This window comes from Anas platyrhynchos, chromosome 3, assembly GCF_047663525.1.
Source record: "Anas platyrhynchos isolate ZD024472 breed Pekin duck chromosome 3, IASCAAS_PekinDuck_T2T, whole genome shotgun sequence".
NCBI classification, from domain to species: Eukaryota; Metazoa; Chordata; class Aves; order Anseriformes; family Anatidae; genus Anas; species Anas platyrhynchos.
Genome location: NC_092589.1, coordinates 96,436,985 through 96,454,770, shown reverse-complemented (window position 1 = coordinate 96,454,770; position 17,786 = coordinate 96,436,985). Strand labels below are relative to the sequence as shown.

Here is a 17,786-nt window from a genome sequence, read left to right as displayed (position 1 = left end):
TCTCCCTTCTGCGGTCACCTGGACACCTATGGTGTACGTTCAAATAAAATTATTTTGAAATCCAACTAGAGAGCTAAGTTGTAAGAGCTAAGAAATTTTTAGCTCAGATATTCTGATTTTTCTTTGGATTCTTATAGATAACTATATCTTAGCTGGATCACTAACAGATGGTGTGAATTAAATACAATATCTTATCAAGTAATTATAATTTATATAAAAGTAATCAGCTTGCATTCATTAAAAGATCTTGTTTGTTTTGTTTTGTTTTGCTTTTTCATCCCACAGATGTATTTAGTGATTTTTCCAGAGGGGACTCGTTACAATCCAGAAATACCAAAAGTCATTGCAGATAGTCAATCATTTGCTGAAAAAGAAGGTAAGCAAAGAGTTTTTGAATTTGTTCTATTGTTATGGTGTTAACATATGTTATATAAATTGTTGTATAATATGAAGATGTTCTCACCTTAACTGGACTGTTAAGCCTGCCTGCTTGATACTAAAGGTTTAGACAAGAATAAATCAGTGTTTTTCCTACCACAGAGTAAGATGAGAAAAGTTTGTATACAGACATTTCATGCATTTTGCATTGTACAGGAGCTTTAATTCTCAGGGAAGTTTTCTTTAGTTTCTATCTTTATGTATTCACAGACACTTCTTTTCCTACTTTTCAGGAACATAGGAATCACCTACACTGGATCAGGGCGCTACTGATCTATCTAGACTGACATTGTAACTCCAATTGCAGTTGTTACTTGACGTAAAGGCTATTTTGAATCAGGAATGTTATGCTTTAAAAGAAAGTCTTCCCAACTCTTCCTTTTTAATTACTATTAATGCCACCATTTCTTTGGGGGTTTGTTCCTCTTTCATCTTCCAGTCTCACCCCTCCTTGGTTGAACTTTATCCTGTAGTTGCGTTGATGAATGTTGGCATCATCTCCATAACTGCAGATGGAATTTCGTCTTTGGAATGGCTTGCAGAGGCTCCCAAGCTTTTTCATTTTTCTCACATCATATGCACAATACATAGAAACTTTTAACTCCAACGGTTCACTCAACATATTTCCTGGTTTTGTTTTTTCCTGTTGACCAAAAGTGAAATAATTCATTCTGAAGGTAAACAGAGAGTAACAAATAGGTCTGGTAAATTCATTTCTGTGACACGCTGAAATGAGTTCAGAAGTCTGTGAATCAGCCTGTTGATATCATCAAGCTATTAAGTATTGTTAGTTCTTGTCCAAAAGGATATATGCTTTTCTTCTCCTCCTTGGGAAGAATGGAATTTGTTTGCGTGTATATGCAAGAGAACTTAAGTCATAATGTATTTATTCATCGCTTCAGTTTCCTGTCGGAAATGAAAGTCAAATGTTTCATTGAGGTTGGCAGTTCTTTGAGAGTTCAGAGGGGGGTGTTTGGTATGAGGTCCTCTCTCCTCCTCTTTCAGGGAAGAGAAAGGGATCTTACTGTTGTTATTATTTTAGTAAACCTCTTAATTATATTTCTGCAGTCTGAAAGACAGTACAAAAAATTCTTTGTGCTTTCAGAGCACCTGTTTATTTCTTCTAGTGCTTTTCTCCAAATATGGCCTGCTTTTGTCTTGTAAGGGTTACTCCTTTTAAAAATGCTCACAACAAGTATTTATTAAACAGGAAACTTCCTCTGTTCCAGTGTAGAATCATCTTGATCTGCTTTTCCTCATTGCTGAATTCTTTCGTTGTTATTGTTCACAAAAATTTGGTCTCTCCTCAACTTTTATGCGGAGAGGGTGGGAACTGTCCCTGCACGTTAATGGGAAGATTGACGCTCACTTGAATTAGGGCATCCCTTGCACAAGAGAAGCAGGGATGGCCAGCCTGCCTGACGCTAAAAGCCACATACCAAAATATTCTTACGGCTAAAAAAAAAAAAAAAAAAAAAAAAACAGCCACAAGGCACAGACCACGTACGTTGGGGAGCTCCAAGGACAGGAAACTCCAAGTGGCCGCCGGCAGGAAATGACAGCTTGTGGCTTTTGCTTGGCAGCTCCAGTGCCACCACTGTCCTGGCTGCTGGCTGCAAACTGGGGCTCAGCATGGGAGCCGTGACTGACACATCATATTTGGTACAGTTTTCTGAAAGGTAGCAGCGCCCAGTAGCTCTTCCAGTCAGAGGAATGAGGATGTACTGGAATTGCAGCTTAAAATTTGTACTTCAGTCATTGCAGAGAAACAAAAAGTTTGATGATTTTGTCTTATCTGTGATATACAGCATGGTGCTTCAGTATTGGCTTTACAGACACACAGAGGATTTTTTTTATTTTTTTTGTTATTTTATAAAATGCATCATGAAATGTGAGTAGGGTTTTTAGCAATTTTTTCCTACATTTTTGCACATTTTATGTGTCCAGGAAATAGCGCAAGTGTAATATTGCAAAAGTGGTTTGATTCCTAAGAATTAAACTTTCATCTGATGTATTTTCTCTGACAGATAGGATCAGAGATATTGTACCCAAAGAAAACAAAGCTATTCCTAGAGAACAAGCGTAACGCATGTTTATCATGCTGTTTGAAATCTGAAATACTGTTTTTGACATCTGTGTATATGTTTTAGTAGTTTTGTAGAGAGGAAGTATGAAAATATTGCGTGGATTTTGTGTTTATTTTTACTCTCCATGGGCTGGATACTATTCCAGAGAAGTTTCAGCAGTTTAAGCAGAATTACTGAGCTGAATTTAATTACCTGACGTTAATGTGACCAGTTGATGAATTGCAATATCTTGGTATTCTTTTTTAGAAAATGTCAGTCGTGGATACAGTCACTGCCTCCTACGGGTGGTCAGAGTACTAGTTCAGTAAAATAAAAACCAACCAGCCAAACAAACAAACAAACAAAAAATGCTTAGGTCGACGTCCAAAAGCTTATTTTCATATTGCTGGTTGCAGCTATTGTCTTTCGTCATTAATATGAATATTTAAATAAATCTTATCTGTCTATGAATAGGATGAAAGGATATCAAACAGCAAAAGAATATAAAGGTGATTGAGGCCCCCCTTGAAAGAGAGGTAACTTTTTAAAAATACTGATTATGCTTCATGTTACGGTTTATTCTTGTCTTAAGACCTGGGTTCTACACAAAATATTGACTCCTTGCAAAATCAAATGGATTTCTTCTTTCTGAAACACCAGCAAATCAAACACACACAGTCTGGGTATGAAGAAATTGAGACAATGCTATAAAACATGGAGAAACTTCTAGGGAAGGAATAGTAAGCCTATACTTGCTTACTATCTTTAGAAAGAAATAAAGGTACTGTACAATAAAAAATTAAATCCATTAACTAGTCTTGCAGATTTCTCATTAACTACCGTGCCAAGTTCTAGTTGAATGTACCGCCAGTTTTTTGATTTTTTTAAAACCCAGGAATGCCGAAAAACGTCTATAAAGATGATGAAATTAGGGCATTTATGTTCCTGGTTTTCACAATAGAGACTGACATGTGCAAACATGCGATAATTGTTTTCAGTGAGATGCAGAAAGTTGCTTACTGCCAGGGGTACTGATTATGTGGTAATAAATGGAGACTGTTGTCATCTGAGGGTAATGCTAGTACCCCTCAGAAACTGAAGATTATTTATTCTACAAGTTTTACGAGTGGCTGAAAATTCTAATCCAATTAGATTTTGACCCAGAATAGAACAGGCAGCATTTTAAACTGAAAATATATTTACTTCATTGTAGTAGGGAAGGAAAATGTGCTCCTTGAATTTTGGAAATAAAAATTGCCTCTTAAAACTAAGTTATTTGGGATTAATGCAGGAGCTGCTCATAAAACAAATCATATGGAGTTGAGAAATTTATTCCAGCATTTAATTCTGTTGTCCAAATTCTAATATTTGCTGGGGTTTCACAGCCGCAGCAAACCACATAAGCAGTGTTGCCAGAATCTGATGAAAACATCTGTCAGGTTTTCACATTTCTGTCAAGTAAATGAAACCCTGCACTTCCAAGCCAATGGAGTCAGTGCCATGGGGGTGGATTTGAACATGATTCTTGTCCTCTCATGATGGGAAATAGGTGACCATGTGAGATGATTCCTTGAGTGATTGCTGCTAGGATGCTTTCTGTTTTCCTGTTTTTCTACATGGTTGGTTACTCACATTTCCAATGGGATATCTCCTAAGATTCTCATAATCAAAGGAAATGTTTCTCTCTGTATGTACTGAATAACTAAAAATGTGGAGGCATGTTTTACCTCTTGTCTCCTGAGCCTTCCAGCTTCCATTATTTAAGCATACTTAGTAATCTTAGAGTTTGCTTTAGTTTTTCCACTGTAATTAGTCAGCTAACATGATTGATTGTCATCTTCAAAATCTGTTGGGATCATTCAGTTGACATATAATGGTGACCCTTTATAGTAGAGACTATATCTAGAGACTATATCTGGTCAGCTGTTTTAGGAATCTTAAAAGTGTGTTGGTTCTTCCACACTAGCCAGTGGGCTTGAGTTTTAAAGTCTGGGAAATTTTAAGTTTGTAGGTGGCACTCTTATATTCATAGGGATTTAAGTTTAATCTTGTTGTAATGTTAGAAGTGTTATTTATTCGTTATTTCAAACCATGAATCTTTCAAGGCATATTACTGCTCCTGGACTACAGAACAAAATTTCTACACAACCCATACAATTCATGATTTTTTTTCTCCTGTACCAGCTTCTGGTATAAAATTTATTTCATTTGCATGTTCCCACAATATGTATGTCTAGATTGCTAATAATTTTCTAGGAGTTAGACCTTTGTAACGTTCCAAACAATGGCAAATTTCTTAGGCTTTGTAGAATATGAACTTTATCCAAATGTTAAGGAAATGGTATTTTAAGGATTTGAAAATAAATAAGAATAATCCAAAGCCCTCCTACTCCTAATGTTTCTAACTTCTGAAAAGCCAAAGAGAACATGATAGGAAATTTGGAGAGTCAAGTTTAACTTGACTTGCTGTTGCTGAAGGAAGACAAAACAATCTTCCCGAGTGGAAGGCATTTATGAAATTTCGTATTAATGTTTGATTTCTAACAAAGGTCATTTAATCAAGCAAATATTTCAGGTATTCATTTATCGTCTCCCTGGGTTTTAGGCATAAAAGTGGCAAATGTAAACATTTTTTAATGCTAAGTTTATCTTGCCTAGTATCATGCTCTCTACTAAGATGTTTGTGCGTGCAGGATGTGCTTATCTCAAAATTGCTTTTACAGGTCATGTGAAAAAGAGGTATTTCAACGGAGCTAATCGAAAATGTTTCCCTTCTAGATCTTGGCATTGGTTTTAAATTGTATTTTAAAGCAATCTGAAGTATTTAATATCCAGAATGTTATTTGAAACTTTCTTTAGAAAATATCTTTTGTTAATATTTTTTCCACACGCTTTGATGTAAGCAGGCTTGGCATAAAAGTGAAATGTGGAAAGGAGAGTAACATCTTTTAAAAAGTCTGTGTGGGGGTGGACCTTGAGTAGCATTTGAGAGCCATACCCCTGGGGTGAAGAAGGGATTTCTGTTATGAAAAGTTGCACTTGGAAAGTTAAGTATAGGAAAGAAAGAAGCTATCTTATATGCTTAAAACCTTCTTTCTGGATACATCCATTATGGAAGAAGGTGTCCTGAAGTGTGGTGTCTCCTGTGTTGTGCTTTGGGATTGATGTGCGCAAGTATCCTGGGGACGTGTGGCCAAGTACAATGCTGTCTGCTGGTGGGGTAGCAGATCATGCCCGAGAATATTGGGAACTTGAACCTTGCTACTGTGCACCTAACTTTTCAGTGGAGGGGGGTAGGTGAGGAGATGTTTTGTTTTGTAAGTGTTTTTTATGTGAGCACATTTCTTCTACAGCTTTCTTGGCAGAGTTCCTTAAAATCTATTCCATGAGAGAGGGCTTATAGGAAGCTAGAGATACTGGCAGCTTGGGAGAGGAAGCTCCCGCATGAGCATTGAGCACTCCACCATATGTTATTTTATGTGTCTCTCTGGACCCTGGTTTCAGTAACTAAGCCACTGAGGTCACTCCAGTAGGCTGGTAGGAACATAGTGTGAGGTGAGTGTGTAAGACACCCCAAATAAGTGCAAAGCTTTCAGTCTAATACTACCCCTGTGTACGCACATGAATGCAGAAAAGGAAAAAAGGAAGGAAAGACCAAGATGGTATTAAACTTAACCCACTGTTTGTCACCCTGCTTTCACCATCAAGTAACAGTTTCACAGGGGGAAAAAGAGACCTCCTAGATTAATCTGACATCCACTTTTAGAGAGAATATAACTTTTGTTGATTAAATGTGGCAGTGCTCATGTAATATATAGGGTATTTATAATTTAGGGCTGGTTGTTGTTTTTTTTTTTCTTGCTTGTTTTCATTTCAAATGAGGTATGTGTATATGTCAGGGATGAAAAAGATGACTAATGGTGGAGTCTGAAAATGTAGGTGGCCTGCCTGCACTGACCAGTTCTATAAGCTTTTGGCTTGGGTGACGGGAAAAGCAAGAGGGATCTTCTCCGTAGAATTGTACTCAGCTATTACATGTAACTTTACCCTGAGACGTTAGATAATGGTGCATTTTTTTTTTTTTTTGCTGTCGTTGTTCTTTTCTGTTTGCATGAAGGATTCAATTCTAGAGATGTTAATGATTTGTATCCTTATACTTCCCAAATTAAAACCTTACTTTATTTCGTTCAGAAAGTCTGCAACAAAACTGAAGTAATTTTGCATCTTGTTATAGTCTAGTTAATGGTTGCCGGTTGAGGTACCATTGCTCACGCTATTTCTTTGGATTTTCATATTATTTTAATGATTTCACCCTTGATATAGTTCTCTTGAAAATCTGCATCAAGTTATTACATTTTGGGATATTTTATGTCTGTTAGTCATTTAAAAATCAGCTAGCATAGAAGAGCAAAGCTATAGCATTTTAAGGTAGAGTATTACTTTATTAGACATTTAGTTTGTTTTCTTTGGCATTTAAAATAAAATCTCATGACCTCAAATACTTTGACAGAGAGTTCTAACTTAGTATTGCACAACATTAAAAACAGTTTAAGCACAGTGTGTTTTGTGAATTGGATGCAGGCCGCTTGCCAAGGTAACTATACTGTAACTGCTTGGGCTTAAATTCTGTTATGTTGATTTTAGCAAAGATCATCAAGTAATTGCAAGAATGTGTGGTTAATGCTTTTATAAAACAGATTCTTTCAAAGGATGTGTTGAACTCCCGTTATTGCTGCATGTTTGTCATACACTGGAGCTGTACTAAATAATGGATTATGGACTTTATTGGTTTTAGATAGATACATACTTATTTTGAACCTTCAAGGGTTCCCTTGTAGCATATGGCATAAGAGGGGCTTGTTTTACAGTTGTACTTCACATATTCTCACTGACCATCTTCACCACAAAAACTGTCCATGAATTAATTCAAAAAACTTAGCACTGGATAGCCTTCAACATATGTTTTAATTTGTCTAGAGGATTTACATCCCACTGAAGCCTGATTTCTCCTTTCTTTCCCCACAATACTAGTATGGGTAGGGGGAAGATGAGTTGGGCAGGAAAGAAATGACAGCATTTTTGATAAAATGAATGTGTTGTGGGATTTGGATCAGTAAGAGTTATGTTGGGTAGAATGACCATTCCTAGCACAACACTAGAATATTCAGTGCTTCATTTACTGAGTAAACATTTGGAAACATAACATAATTCGCTGTTTGATGTGACAGTTCACAAGCTAAAAAAACACTACCACCATGTTATGCTTCACAATATTTACACAATCCGCACAACATTTTGCATAGATAGTTATCCCCGTTGCTGGTAAAGCCTAGAACGGTGACTTCAGAAAGAGCACTAGCAAAAAAAAACTTTTATCTCCCAGTTTGAACAAACAGGTTCTTAGCAAATATTCAGTATAAATCTGTATGAAAAGTATGAAAAATTCAGTATAAATCATTATCTTGATTTAAGAAGATAAGATAATAAAAGATTTATACTGAAGTTTTCAACTGTAACAATCATAGAACTGTTTAGAAACCAGCATTATTTTACTGTGTTCAGGAGATACTTACATAATTTTAGATCAGAGTACACTGTACCCAACAAGGAAGGAAGAGAAGTTCAGTACAAAATCAGGACAAATTATATTATCTTTTGTATTGATTTTCCAAGTCGCAGTATGTCTAAAGCAATACCACAGAATTTTGGTTTAGAAAAATATTCAGTATATCAGGAACCAATAGCACCAATGGGTGGATCTTTAAAAACATACCGAAGTGTAAAACTACGAATGATAAGGCTAGAAAGCATCAATCACAATCATATTCTGATACTTCACTTTGAGAAAAGTATGTATCTTATAGCAAAATAATTATATTTTCTTTGTATAAGATGCTTTTTTTTAGAAACACTTTGAAATAAAAGTGGAAGAGCTGTGTTGAGATCACAGAAAGGTTTGGGGTTTTTTGTTTTCATTTTGAAATTAGTTCTATATTAAAACTTTGGAAAATGAATAAAGTTTATACTTTCAAACTCTGTGTGCTTGTGTATTCTAAAGTGTTCTTTCAGTGGAAGCGATCAGCTGAAGCAAACATTGAAATGAAATACTGCTGTGAGGGTCTGCAGATTGCTGTTAAACTTGACAGTTTTATGTCCATGGCCTGGATGGTTAAGGTCAACACTGGATTTCTGTGACTATGGTTTTGTTAATAGCTAAGTCAGTCTAATAGCTTGTTGGCAGGGAAACAGAGAAGGTTTCTTCCATGCTGTTGACTCTGTGCTATGTTTTCCCTCTGCCCTGTTTAGTTTTCTGCTGGGATGGCGAGTTGAGTCGGCTGGTGGGAGGGTGGTGCCAGAGCAATATGAGTTTAGTAGCTGGCACAAGCATGCACAGAAAAGTAGTAGAGTCAAATGGCTGCAAGGATAAAGTGGAATTTCCCATTTTGATCAGCATCAAGTCATTGCAATTGGCTAAAACTGTCTTGAGTGTACCTGCTTTCTGTCATCCTTCCTCAAAGTGAGAACTGTTACAATGTGCCATTAGAAAGAGGAAAGTGAAAGATGGGAAAAAGAATCTAAAGTAGAAAATAACAAATGTATTGAAATACCTGATAGCCTGGTAGCTTTGAAGAAATGTTACATTTTGTTTAAGCATATGTAGTTTAAAACTGCTTTTTTATTACTGTGGGACAGTATTAGGATTCATTGTATTGATGAAATTGGTTGGTTCATTGGAAGTGAAATGCTGGATGAACATTAGGCGTCTTAAAGATATCTGTGCTTATACCTCATATAGCAAACCTGTTTCTGAGACAGGATTTCAGGAGGTGATGTTCTGTGTTTGATAATTCTCAGTTAATTTGTTTTTCTTCAATGGGACAAACATAAACAATAAGGAGAAGTGCTTTTTCAGCATGTATGAGCCATGTTAAAATCATCACTACTTTTAGAGCAGCGGCTGTACCAAGGACTCTTTTGTTGAGCAGCCTGTCTGTCATTAATATCCTGTAAGATTTGTTCCATCTTCTATATGCATTCAGTAGAACAAATGCAATGTGCAGACGTGCTCTCCCTCTACTGAGAACTGAGATTAAAAATAATCCTTTTGTGATTTTGAGTGGGGGTGCCAAGGTTTGTTGGCATGATGTTCCTTTTGTGCATGTAGCCCAGATTACTTTCAAATGCTGTAATTTTATTTTATTTTATTTTGTTTTTTTTTTTCCCCTAGGACTTGCTGTATTAAAGCATGTGCTAACACCACGGGTGAAGGCAACTCATGTAGCCATCGACACAATGAAGGACTATCTAGATGCAGTTTATGATGTGACTGTAGCATATGAAGGTACTGTGGACCACAAAGGGCAAAGAAAACTGGCGCCATCTATGACAGGTGAGTTGAGTTATATTAGACATGCTTCAGACATGTGCTTGTTGATATACCAAAACTACCTCAGCTGCTTTGCAATGCTCAGAAGATAATCTCCACAGTGCTCCAGCCATCTTACTGCTCCTTGGTAGGGCACTGTTGACTAGTGACTCGGCTTTATAATACCTACCCACAAGATCTACTGCTCCTTCTCTTCCCTGCTCCTCACAGAGAGTATTTTTATAGTCAAATTCTATCTGCAGGTAGTCTTTGGAGAGTTCAAATGATCTTGAATCCATAGGCAGCAAGTGGTGTTCACCTTTGTGTTTCTTCTAGCACTGGTATTTGGCCTGATTGTAAATTCTCTCTTTCTCCCTGCTTTGCTACATGTGTGCAAATGTGATACAATTGCTGAAATGCATATATTTTAAAGGGAAAATATGTAGTAATGTATTTTATTTGTAATTTTTCAAGTGCTGAATATGCCCAGCAATTTGATAAATGCTCAAAGCATTTTATGCAAGTGGACTTTACTTGCTGCAGTATTTTATCCACTTATGGCACCTTAAGAGACTGGGGAAAATTAGTTGTACATACCTTCAGTTATCTCACCAAAAAGTTAAGTTCTGGAGTATCTGATGGAAAAAAATGGGATAGAAGGCTTTGGGGTATGGTGGGTTTTGTGTTTTGTGGTGGGTTGTTGCTGTTTTTTGTTGTCGTTTTTGTTTTAAATAATTCATTTACCTGCACCATCACTGGAGGGCCAAATAGCATCTTTCATTCCATTTGTAGTTGATGGATCACTCAACCATGTATCTGCACAGCTGTCTGTTGCTAGCTGGCTCACAGTGCTACTTTTAAGTCTTTTGCACTACTGATACCAAGGGGAAAATAAGCCATGTTAATTCACTCTTGTGGGCAAGGGCTCAGTGTTGTTTGAGGGGCCTGCAGGTAACTTCATAACTCCCCACTCTTCAGCTGGTCCAGTTTTCGGTGTGGGTCTGGGACTTAATTCCTTCTGCTAAAAGTGTTTGCAAGTTTCCATGTCACTTCATTGGCAGTTAACAACTTCTTGAACTCCTTCCAGATGCTTGTTCCTTAGAAGTTCTGGAATTGTCCATTTTTACATTTTATTTGAAATTCTGAATAGGTGAGAAATGTAACTATTAACACCGTGTATTAACTCAACACTTGTGTTTTTCTGTTAGTTCTTAGGATAGTTTTGTGGATAAGTATTGAAAGTGCTTATTGTGATTTAACATGTTTACTTTTGGACTTTTTTATCATAGTTTTGCAAATTTTATGATTTAAAGTTCATGACTTTTTTTTCAAAATACCTTATGACCCTACTACAGACTCCCTAGAAGACTGGCAGCCTTACTCTTTTCCTGTCACCCAAGATTTCATTTAAAACAAATAGAATTGTTTCCCCTTCTTCCCTGTAGCGTATCTTGTTTCGTGACTTGATTATTAGGCAGTTTCAACCACTTTCATGCTGGACTTTTCACTGCCTGATGGTTAATTAAGCTATTAAAATATCATTACTTATTGATAAAATGGCAAATGTTCAAATTCTTTACGAGCCCTCTTCACCTATTGATTTTTTGCATGAAAAATAGAATGAAATTGCATGAAAAATGAATTCAGTTTGCATGAAACATGGTATAATTATGTAAACAGAACTAACAAACTGATTTTCCCTGTTGACTGCTTCTTGTGTCTGGTGTCAAATGGTAATCAGATGGTTTTGGGGTGACCACTCTACATCCAGCCTTCTCAGGACTCCACAGCAGGACTACACATCCCTCATGGGTGTATCAGCCTCACTGGTAGGCCTGGGATAATTACAGGCTCAGACTTTGGTAACAGTAAAGCTAGTAAAGCAGAATGAAGTCAAGCCAACCAGTTGTTATCCATTACAGAGTAGATAAATGAAATATCCATCCAGAACATTCCAAGTTATTGTGGCAGTCAAATGTATTCCATATAATATAAATTATGTAGATTAAGGACACTATAAATTACAGAGCGGAACATAGTTGTCATTCCTTTAGACCCTCCAGACACAAAATGGAAGAAAAAATAATTGATGCTCTCAAAACTCAAGATCACTTCAATATTTGTTCTGCAACAGCCCAACGATTGGTCTGTCTACGAATATACTACAATAACAGGAATTGATGGTTATGCATTTGAGATTATTTATCATTTTTGCTCTGTACAGTACTATGACGAGGTATAAAATGCGTCTCTCTTGTGTGCAATTCATATGAACATTTCATATATGTGTCAGTGCTGATTGAAAAGCTTGTTTTTCATGCTCATCAGAACAAAATGGTAGTACGATCCTGGTAATTTTTAAAAGATAAGGTTGACGTGTCTTTTTCAGTCTAGCAACTCTGAATGAAATTTATTGCATTGCAAACAAACTTCTGATAAACTCAACTTCACTTGAGGACTCTGTTTTCCATAGTATGACATTTCCCATGTGAATGATAACTGAATTCCACGCAATGTGTTTCTTGATATGCATTTTGCTTTCAGTTCAGTAAATGTCAATTCTTCAGAAGAGCCGGTGCCACTTCTGGAAAAAAAATAAACAAAACAAACAACACCAACAACAAAACTACATACTTTTCCAGGGATATGGTTGGCTCTTGGCTGCTGTCTTCAGTAGCAAACAGAGCAGGTTAAAAGGAACATTTTAGTGCCTGTAAGTTCTACTATCATGCTCTATCAGGGAAATAGTGTTAATAAGCTGAACTGAAAAGAAAATTGGAGGAAAAAGTAATTGCATTTTAAATTTTGTAATGTGGAACTCTTAGTTTAAATAGCTTTTCTTAGAAGAAAAAATATTTTTTTTCACTCCAGAAAGCTTCAATATCATAATATTTACTTGTCCAATGGGACCGAAACAAAACATAGTATACTAGCAACTGGGAAGACAACATTCACCATCCTTTCTGCATTAGTGCTTGGAGCAGTGAATGCCAGGAACATTTGATAGCATTCTGCCTTTTAAAACAGGCAAATTGTTATGGTATATTCTTTCAGATGTGTTGAATTTTTTGTCAATATTTATTCATTTCATATTTAGTTGGCACTTTCCAACTGGAAATTCCGTTTTTGAAGACATCAGATTTAATTAGTGGTTGTGGACAGGGACGTTGTTTGTTTTCAGAGCTTCACATTCAATTGTAGCTAACGGTTGCATTTTGTGTTTGGTTTTTCCTACCATTTATCTATCATTCGTTCCTTTTCTTTCCAACAAGCTTGGATCTTGGTACATTTCCAGTGGAAGCTTGTCCCACACATGGCAGCCTTTCTGAAGAATAACACTTTCCCACAGATTACTTCCCTCTGTTAGTACCAAAGATGGTTTGTCCAGTTCATTAATGACAGACCATGATGGACCACTTAGGGAAGACCACACTACCAGACTGTATTAATTTGCGATCATTAGAATAAGATCCATATAATCATATGGGCACTTAAGCACTGTTAAGATGCAATTTAGGTTTAAATTCTTAAAGAACAATTTAGAAGGAAAAAGGAGGGGGAGAAACACTTGTGCTGGATTTGTTGATAATGTTTTACTATACTATCGCTAAATAAAATGCTATCATTCTTTTTTTTGGGGGGGAAAAAGAAAGAACCTGTTTTTCCTCCTTCCAAATGAATGTGCTGAGTGTTCACATCCAGCTTCGCCTGGTGTTAAGGGGTAGGTCTCACGGGATGTGGGAACTGTTGTCATTCTTGCACCTGAAAGAGTATTATGTACACATTTACATCTTTATTATTCTGCCTGAAGCCTGGAGGTTTTACCATAAGCAGATGGTATTTATCTGGCCTTTGTAGAAGAAAGCGTGTGTGAAATAGCAGCATGTGACAATGATAAACACTGAATAAAAATAGCAAGTACATGTAGACTCCGTCTTAAAGAAGTCAGAGGAATTCCTGAGAATTATTGACTCTGCTGTATATCAATTCCAGAACAAACACTTTGAAAGCGTGTGTATGTGTGTGCATTTCTGAAAATCAGTACATCACTTTGATCGGTATAATTTGAGGAGGTCAAACTGGTCCAACTTCCCTGGGGGAAATTACGCTTTTCCAAGTGCCTGTATTTTTGTTAGGACTCAGTTAGACGCTGAAGTACAGAACAATAGCAAAGAAACTGGAGGAATAGAAACCAGTCTTTGGCCCAAATTCAATCATATCTGTTGTCTTTCAATATCCACAGAATGATAACAAGCACGTGGTTATAGAAGTGTTGAAAGAATTGAAAGACCAAATACATAAAATGATAAACAATAATAGGAATGTAAACCAGTCAAAAGTAAGATTTGTAGCAATGAACTGACTAATCTGTTCAGATCTCTGCTAGCTGTCATCTTATTGCACGAAGAAATATTGAAAATTAAGTGGTAATTACTTTAGAGCAATTGAAAAGATGTAAATTAAAACTGAGGCTGGACATCAGCATCGGTGAAATTTGTGTCAAGTATGGGATGGCTTTTTAATGCGTATAGTAAATTGCATGTCATGAACTTGTCATACCACATCTGTTCAAGCAAAACCTAAGTAACTGCGTTTCATATTTCGTAGTGTAAATTTTCCATTGAAATATTTGGAGCAATTTTGATAATAACACTAGTTGGCAACATAGTTCTAATGATATTCTGTTTTACAATTTTGCTTTAAAGGAAAACCCTGGTTTTATTTAGTGTTAAGTATTAAAATATGACACGTTTCAATACAATGATTTCACCTGGTGCCATAAGGAAAGGAAATGATCAATCAGTTTTAAACTGAATGCATTTTCCCTTGTCTCCTGTAGGACTAGATCTGTGACTTTAGAACCCCTGTCATTTCCTATTAAAAGTAGTTTGAGTGGCATGAAGGCCTGCCTGTCAATTTTTGGATGATTTATTTGGAGTGGCACCTTGAGCACAGATTTGCATTTGTGCACTGATACTCTGCAGATAAGGGCTGTCTTGGTGAATGAAAAGTCTTTTAGTACTGTAACAATTACATCGTAGTTCAGTTCGAGAATAATGACATTTCACCAAACAGCATCAGTTTATGGGAATACGGGCCTTGGTGTAGGTCTTTATAGGACTCCAAAAACCAGAGAAAAGTCTAACTGAGCATGAGTGCCAGAATGACTAGCACCTCTGTTTATTTACCTAAAAATAATAATAGAAAGGGATTCGGGGTCCCTGGAGCCCGGTTTCCTGTCTCCAACAACACAGCTTGGATGCCTGAGGAGGTTTCTTAAGAATAAGACAAGCATAAATGATACTTTATCTCCCCAAATGACAATCACTTGTGGATGTAGCTTCTGTGTGTTACTGGCAGTCCCTGAATAGGACTAGTAACCCCTCCAGTGTCCCTGGGAGCCCAGAAAGTTTGTTCATCTGATCATAAATTAGGACCTTGTACATCTCCATTATTTTCAGGCAGCTGCTGCTGATTGTAGGTATCTGTAACTTCCCTTTGGGAATACGTAGGCAGAAGACACAGAAGCATCTTCTAACTTTTGCTCCACAAAGAGGATTTTGGAAGTATTTACACTGCAGATTTATAGAACTATGCTGCACCATGAGCCTCATGCACGTGTGCAAGGAAGCGTTCAGCTGCCCGGGCAGCAGTTATGTACAACAGCTTGAGGAACTCCTGCTCTTTATACAGAAGTGTATTTAAACCCTGAGGATAACAGAAACAACTTTAACTTCTTCACACTGCCAGGTTTGGCCAGAACTATGTTGCTGCTTGGAGAGCCTGTGTTTATTTGTGCTTTTTTGTATGTGCACCAGAGTCCTTTTTTTCTACAGTGTTTGTGGTACTGTTCCCTGTTTATCAAAACAGACTATCTGAAGAAAAGGGAAAAACATCGATACTAACAGTACTGGCATAGTTCCTAACAGATCCTGTTTATTTGCTAGAGATCATTGTTTTGAACTGTTCCAATCCTTGTATCTTTTCTTGCTTGTGTGTGTGTCAAAACTGTTTTTTCCATTTCTGAAACTTCAAAAATGTTCCAAGGAAGATGCAAATATCCATACAGTGAGCCTCATAAATCTCCTTCTTTCCAGTTACCATCTGTGGAGCCCTTTAGATGTTATCCACAGACCTAATCTGATCCAGGCTCTGTTGCTGGCAGCCTATTGATCAAAACTTTCATACTTTTGTAGGAAACCTCCTGCTAATTTGGCCGATGTACAGTATTCACAAATCGTTATGGAGCAGCCCAAAGGCCAGAGTGCATCTGTTAGAATAACAGATTAAAACCACTCAAAGATTCTTTCACTGAACTATGATGTGCAAGGACTATGGGTCTTCATCAGACACCATCTTGTGTCAGCAGGACTGAGTACAGCGATGCTCTACTGCTCACCAGTGCTGGTGCCAGTACAGAAAACTATAGGAACCACTTCCTAAAAGTAATTTTTAAAGGTTCTTTAGATCCAGACATCTTTACAAAGGTAGAAAAGTGTGGTTATTTACGGTTGAAATTGCAGGATTTGTTGAGACACAGTTCTTAGCTGCCATCTTCAAGATCTTTGGTCTTTATTTTTTTAAGCTTTCATATCTTTCTCTCTGCTTCCCTTCTCCAAAATGAAAATTCAGCCTTTTTAATGTCTCCTTGTTTCTAATGCTGGTGCTTTTTATCCTTAAATGTTTTAGTTGTCCCTTTCTGCAGTAGCCTTCTCTAATTCCACCAGATCCTCCGTGAGATACAGAGACCAAAATTGCAAACAGTATTTAAAAAGTGGATTCAATCTTTTTATGTAGCTGCAAAGTGACACTTTTGCCCTGCTCTCAGTGTGCTTGCTGATGCTGCCCAGTATTTGGGGGAATCTGGGGCTTCTGCTACCCAGTTGAGAGGATCATTTCAGAGAATGGTCACTGACCTCCCAAATTGTAATCACCAAGTCCAAGCTAAGCATCATGTAATCAAAGTTTCTATTATTTTCCCCCATACTTCTTTAGGCTGAGGCTCAGCTGCTGCATTTTTGCCCCATTTGCTCAGTTTGGAGGTCTTCTAGGTGTTCCTCACCACCAACCTGGCATATGACTGCCCAAAAGAATTTAAGATCTTCTGAAAAAGATCTCAAAAACTGGAGATTTTACTGTTTGCTCCTTTCTTCAGCTCATTGGTCATGATAAGGAATAAAACCAATCCTAGCATCAGTCCCTGGAGAACTCCAGTTGCTGTTTTTTTCCGTCCTGCAAAGTGATCATTAAGTCCCTCCATTTGCTTCCTCTCCTTTAAGCAGCTTTCGGTCTATAAAACATCATTTTCCCTAATCCCATGGCAGCTTAATTTCTTTAATAGCCTTCAGTGTGGAACCCTGACAGAGGCTTTATAAAAATTCAAATATATCATGTCCACTGAATCCCCTTTATCCGCTTGCTCCTTGACACTGCTGTAGAAAGCCAGCAAATTGGTGAGACAGGATTTCCCTTTGCAGAAACCATGCCAACTCTTTTCCAACAGACTGTGATTATCTCTGTGCTTAGTGATCTTATTATAGACCGCTATCTTACCCGGGGATGTAAGGCTCTTTGGTTTGTGTTTCCCAGCATCATCTCTAAAGCCCTCATTTGCAGAAGGGAAACCCCCCGATTTTCTGGCACAGTGGCTGTTTGCGCTGATAGGTTACACATCGTTGTTTTTGAATTCCACATTTGAGAGCTTTTGGATGAATGCTGTCTGATTTTAGTGACTTCCTGACATCTAACTTGTTTATTTAGTCTAATAATTTCTATGTGTTTACTTATTGATCTAGTTCCTTTGAGCGGTGTGGTACAAAGAATGCGATGGGCGTAGGAATCAAACAATTTCAGCAAGAAAGGAAAGTCTAAACAGGTGTTTGAGCTTCTCTTATATGGTCTTACACGTTACCATG

At 37.2% G+C, this 17,786-nt stretch overlaps 1 protein-coding gene across 1 annotated transcript in view; it reads left to right on the top strand.

The window, feature by feature from the left end:
• AGPAT5 (1-acylglycerol-3-phosphate O-acyltransferase 5) overlaps positions 1-17,786 on the top strand; it is a 60,764-nt gene that overhangs the window by 32,491 nt on the left and 10,487 nt on the right. The window contains exons 5-6 of the mRNA XM_005009206.6: positions 286-376; positions 9,733-9,894. Coding sequence (XP_005009263.1) covers positions 286-376; positions 9,733-9,894 — 253 coding nt within the window. The remainder of the gene's footprint in view (positions 1-285; positions 377-9,732; positions 9,895-17,786) is intronic.